This window comes from Sorex araneus, chromosome 6 (genome assembly GCF_027595985.1).
Source record: "Sorex araneus isolate mSorAra2 chromosome 6, mSorAra2.pri, whole genome shotgun sequence".
NCBI lineage: Eukaryota > Metazoa > Chordata > Mammalia > Eulipotyphla > Soricidae > Sorex > Sorex araneus.
This window is the reverse complement of record NC_073307.1, coordinates 156,627,186-156,632,831: the sequence shown is the minus strand read 5'-3', so window position 1 is coordinate 156,632,831 and position 5,646 is coordinate 156,627,186. Positions and strand designations below refer to the sequence as shown.

The following is a 5,646-nucleotide window of genomic DNA, read 5'->3' as shown; positions in this document are numbered from 1 at the left end:
TATATTATTGTAGCACTGTAGCATTGTCATCCTCTTATTCATTGATTTGCTCCAGCAGGCACCAGTAACATCTCCATTGTGAGACTTGTTGTTACTATTTTTGGCATATCGAATATGCCATGGGTAGCTTGCCAGGCTCTGCCGTGCGGGCAGGATACTCTTGATTAGTATAATATAAATTTTAAAGTCAAGTAAGTTGGCATTCAGAAATGTTTAAACTTTGCACATGGATAAAATGGCAGACTTGAGACTCTTTTCTGATGAGAATCAGCATTTTTCTATTCTATTTTAGCTTAAGAATGTTTGTGTAATAATTGTTTCCACATTGTCTCTTAAAGTGGAAAGTGACTCCACCTACATTTTTGGAAGTTTAAGTCTGCTGAGTGAAGTTGTGTTTGCTTTGGTACAGATGGCCTAAGGACCATCAGAGAAAATAACAACTTGTTTTACCAAAAGAGGCTGTTGAAAACTTCTTTGCGTTATTTACCATTTGACTTGAAGATTTGGTGCTTCTCTTTCCTGGCTGAGTTCACTGAAAAAAGACAAAGAGGATTCAGTTCTGCTTTGGTTTTCAAATACCCTTGTGTATTGCCTCAGTGACTTGAGATAAGTCACTGTTTTCTGTAGGAGGATCCTTAAGCCTGGAATCATGAAGAGTCTCCAATAGTCTCCAGGATAATTAAACATACCACAAACTATGGAAAGGTGACAACTGGTTGCAATTGTGTCTTTGCAGTCCTGGAATTTACCAAAATATTAGAGAAGTAAACTAACTCAAGTAAACTAACTCAAGTATAATCAAGAACCAGATGTTAGATAATTAAAGTGGAAAGTCTTTTGTTGAGGGGGACGTTTGGAGGTTTGTGCGGCGGCCACACCGGAAACTGCTCAGGGCTTACTCTTGGCTGTGAACTAGAGGATCCATCCCAGGCCAGACAAGTACCTTACTCACTATCTCTCCAGTCCCAATAACTCTTTATGATTTGAGGTAGAACAATATATGCCTGCAAGGAAGGTACAGTAAATCTCCCTCAACTTTGTCTTCTGTCGAAGGAGGGATCTTCCTAGAGTCAATGAACAGATCGGGTTACCTCCATTTCCAACCTTTCTACTTGGGTGTGACTTATCACATCAATTTTTGAGAGTGTTCCCATATCTCTCCAGGCCCAATGAACACAAAATTGTTGATTCACCATTGTTCACATCCTGGCTATAAATTAAATATTAATTGTTCTCAAGATAACTCCTATAGAGACATTTTCAAATACTGAGTTAGTTACTGTCAGGACAATGAGTGATTAGTTTTCACTCTAGAGGTAGGTACATGACAGTTTTATCTCAATTTGGTATATTTCCAAATCTCACATATTTGTAATTTTGAAAAGGAAAACACAAAAAATTTCCAAACCTCATATATTTGAAATTTTAAAAGGGAAAATAGGAAATTAGCACATCTTATGTTGGCATATAATTGCCTCGCAGAAGAGAGAAAATGACTATGTAGGTGTTAGGTGTTTTTCCCAGGGTGAGGCTTATCCATTATACTATGGATGTGCTAATTTCTTCTATTTCCCCAACTGTGGGAACTCAAATGCATAGTATTTGGTAAGTGGTTGAGTGCATTTGTGCTCTCTTCTAGTTTATATTAAAAAATTATGGAATATTGTTCTGATGAGAATGAACTACCTATTTTGCACACCTCCCATCCCCCGTCCAAGCATAGAATGAAACTATTTATGCAAAATGTTTGCTGGTAAATTGTAATTAAACAAGAATGATTAACATAATATTTCTAGAAAATAGAGAATTTTTTTCAGTTGTCTGACTAAAAAAATAATAAATACTTATGTATGTGTCTTCTTTAAGAACAAAACCATTTCCTCTCTTGTCTTTTTCTCAGGAGATGGTGCCAAGCATGCCCATGGAAGGGCAGGGCAATCACACATCTGGTTTCATGTTTGTTCTCCTGGGAATCACATCTGACAGAAACCTGCAGTTAATTCTCTTTCCAGTCTTCTTAGGAACCTATCTTGTGACCCTCATTTCAAACATGACTCTTATCACCCTCATCAGGATGGACTCCCACTTGCATACACCCATGTATTTTTTTCTGAGTATCCTTTCATTTATAGATGTTTGTTATTCTACTTCCATCAATCCCAGGATGCTTGCAGATTTCTTGAGTGATCAAAAAACAATTTCCCTAATGGCCTGTGCAACCCAGTATTTTGTGGTATCTTGGATGGGTCAGGCTGAGTTCTGCCTCCTGGCCGCCATGGCCTATGACAGATACGTGGCCATTGGTAACCCCCTGCAATACTCAACCATCATGGTGCCTGGGCTCTGTAGGATGATGGCTGCTGGGTCTCTTGGAACTGGTCTCCTCTGTGGCTTACTTGAGACAATTTCTGCATTTAATCTGTACTACTGTGGGCCCAACTTCATTCAACATTTCTTTTGTAATGTTCCTGAGATTGTTGTCTTAGCTTGCTCCAGTCCCTTCATCAGCCAAATGATTCTTTTTCTTTTAGCAACATTTGTTGGGTTTGTTTCTTTGCTAATCATCCTGCTATCCTACGGTTACATTGCAGCTTCCATTCTGAAAAGATCCTCAGTCAAAGGTAGTCTCAAGGCCTTCAACACCTGTGCCTCCCACCTGGCAGTTGTCACCCTCTTCTATGGCACATCCCTGGCTGTGTATGGGAATCCTACTTCTAGCCACTCTGATAAACAGAACAAGATACTGTCAGTGTTCTACATTCTTATTATCCCCATGTTGAACCCTCTGATCTATAGTTTAAGGAACAAGGATATCAAGGCCGCATTAAAGAGAGGGTTAAAAAAGTCAAGACATTAACCTCAGGATGAATAATTCATAATGTTTTATTTATATGTCTTACTTATATAATGAAAAATTATTTGCTTTAATAGGTTAGAAATTAAAAGAAAGAACAACAATGTATGTTTTTCTATGTATTGTTTCTTTTTAATGAAGATACAGGTGTAAAAAAAAATTGTTTATCATTTGGAATTATAGAATGGAGAAAAGTGAAAATATGGTTCCTGGGTTCCATTATGTTTATTTTGTAAATTATCTTTTGAATGAATGATTTTTAGTCAGTATAGTTTTTAAAATTATCATCATTTATCATGGATTGTGTAAACTGAAATAAATGTCTCTATTACACTGCACCCATCATGGTAAGATTGATCTCTTCCCCCTTATTCCTCCTCTGGTTACCACCATTTTGGTCTAAGAGAACAAATTATCTTGTTGTGGTTTAAATTTCTTTCTTTCTTTGCTCTCTATGCTATGTTGGGGAACTGTGATCTCCAAAACGGCTGGACATGATGCACACCAGAAGAGGATAGGAACCTGCTCTCGGGACAAAGGAGAGCAGGCACCTCTACAAGCAGATTCAATGATCACAGCTCAACAACAGCCAAATGCACACATCCTTATAGAGAGTCTTGGCTTACAGGAAGCCCAATGATATTAGCGAATAACACTGTTTGTCTATTACTTTCTCCTCTCTGCTTTGTCCCGGGTCTAATCCCCTTCATGGCTGAATGTTGCAGGTAGGATGACTTCCTTAAGGCATATGTGACGGTTTTCTGCTTTTAGGGCTAGAATGATAGCACAGCGGGAGGGTGATCGCCTTTCACGTGGCCGACCCCATGTTCGATTCCTCCGCCCCTCTCGGAGAGCCTGGCAAGCTACTCACAGTATCTTGCCCGCACGACAGAGCCTGGCAAGCTACCCGTGGTGTATTGGATATGCCAAAAACAGTAACAATAAGTCTCACAATGAGAGAGGTTACTGATACCTGCTTAAACAAATCGATGAGCAACAGGATGACAGTGACAGTGACAGACATGTGTGAGTAGGGGGTTGAGTGAGGTTCAAGAACTAACACAAGATGGAGGCACCATGTTTTGCTATCTCCGTGCAATTCCTCCCACTTGTGAAGTTTCGCCTCAGGGTCAGTTTGCAAGGTCGAGGTTTTCCTGCTCCAGTGCCCATAGCCCTGCTCCTCAAAGTTGCACATAGGACTGCAGCCATTTAGTCATTGCCTTTTGCCTTCTAACTCTTCTTATTCATCTTTCTTTATATTTAGTAGTAGTAATAGTAGTAGTAGTTGTAGTAGTAGTAGTAATAGTAGTAGTAGTAGTAGTAGTAGTAGTAGTAGTAGTAGTAGTAGTAGTAGTAGTTTGGATTTTGGGTCACACCTAGTGCTGCTTCTGTTTTTTTCTGCTAGGGGTCACTTGTGGTAGTTGATGGGCCATTTGTGGTGCTGGGGATCAAACCTCAGTTGGCTGCATTCCAAGCAAGCACTTTAACTACCCCTGATCTATGCAACCAGCCCTCTACTCGGTATAGTTACTTCAAGTGCCATCTATGTTATTCCGAAAAGAAAATATTTTATTTTTAAAAATATGTTTTGTTGTCACCATCAAATTATCTAAGTAACTTCAAAGTCAGCGTTAAGGAAAGGAGAAAGGGAAAGGTATTTACTAGCCTTGTACTTCGCCAATCTTGATTTTATACCCCTGTAACCATATATTGCCCCCCGCCCCCCAGAACCATCAAGGGCAATCCCTGAGCACAGAGTCAGGAGTAAACCATGAGCACTACTAAGTGTGACTGAAAAGAAAAAAATAAAGAAGTCAGCTTTGTATCCCTGTTCCCTGTTTAACTGTTTCCCACTTCTTGGCAACTATTTCAATAACATAAAACATTAAATAAAAAAAGACACATGCAAAGCTGTGTTCATTGCAGCACTGTTTAAAATAGCCAAGATCTGAAAACCTTCCAAATGACCAAAGGCTTTAGAGTATGTAAAGGCTTTTTGCTATGTACTTACAATGGGATACAATGGGATACTACTCAGCTGAAAGTAAAGTGAAAAGTAAAGTCTTTCTAATGACTTTCACCATCCCAGGACATAACTGCCATTTGTTTAAAGTCAGTTGGTGGTTAGAGACACCTCTTGAACTCTGTATGTTAGCTTCTATTCTGAAGGCTCACTTGAGTTGTTTTGTTGTTTTTGAACTCATTATCTCTGCTTCAAATTCCTTGTGTTGTTGCTACACTTCTCTGAGGTTTGAGAAACTAATATAGTGGTTACAGAATGAAAAGAGTGGTGGAGGAGGAAATAGTGAATACTGTTTTAAAAAATTTCAAGACTGCCTTTATCTTAACCGTGAGTTGAGGAAAATATTAATAAGAAGATCTGTGATCCTTCTAGCATAACTGCTAGCGTCTGTAAGTGTAATAAAGAGTCTGGAATAAGATCTAAGCATAGTACTGTGTAAAAATTTACAAAGGCACGCATGTGTGAAGCGGTGATGTGTGATGTGATGTGTTGTGTTGTTCGAGGGCTCTCCCGGCAGTTCTCTCTTGTGCCTGCCGCTCGCATTCAGTGCTCTCGAGACGCTGTGTATGGACTGGATCAGGATGGCTCCTCCTTGTGCTCTGCTTTTATGTGTGCCGCTGTGCTTTCTTCTGTCTGTCTCTATCTCTGTTGCTGTCTCTGTAGTCTCTCCTCTGGTCTCTTCCAATGTGTCTCTGTCTCTGCTTCCGTGTCTTCTCTCTTGCCTCTGTCTTCTTTCTGCCTCTTCTTGCTGTATCTTCTGTCTGTGTCC

General features: G+C 39.6%; 1 protein-coding gene across 1 annotated transcript; it reads left to right on the top strand.

Annotated features, from left to right (window-relative positions):
• Positions 1-2,275: 2,275 nt before the first annotated feature.
• Positions 2,276-2,857, top strand: LOC129406036 (olfactory receptor 1440-like). Its single transcript, XM_055143779.1, has one exon. The coding sequence runs from the start codon at positions 2,276-2,278 to the stop codon at positions 2,855-2,857; it is 582 nt and encodes a 193-aa protein (XP_054999754.1).
• The last annotated feature ends 2,789 nt before the right edge of the window (positions 2,858-5,646 follow it).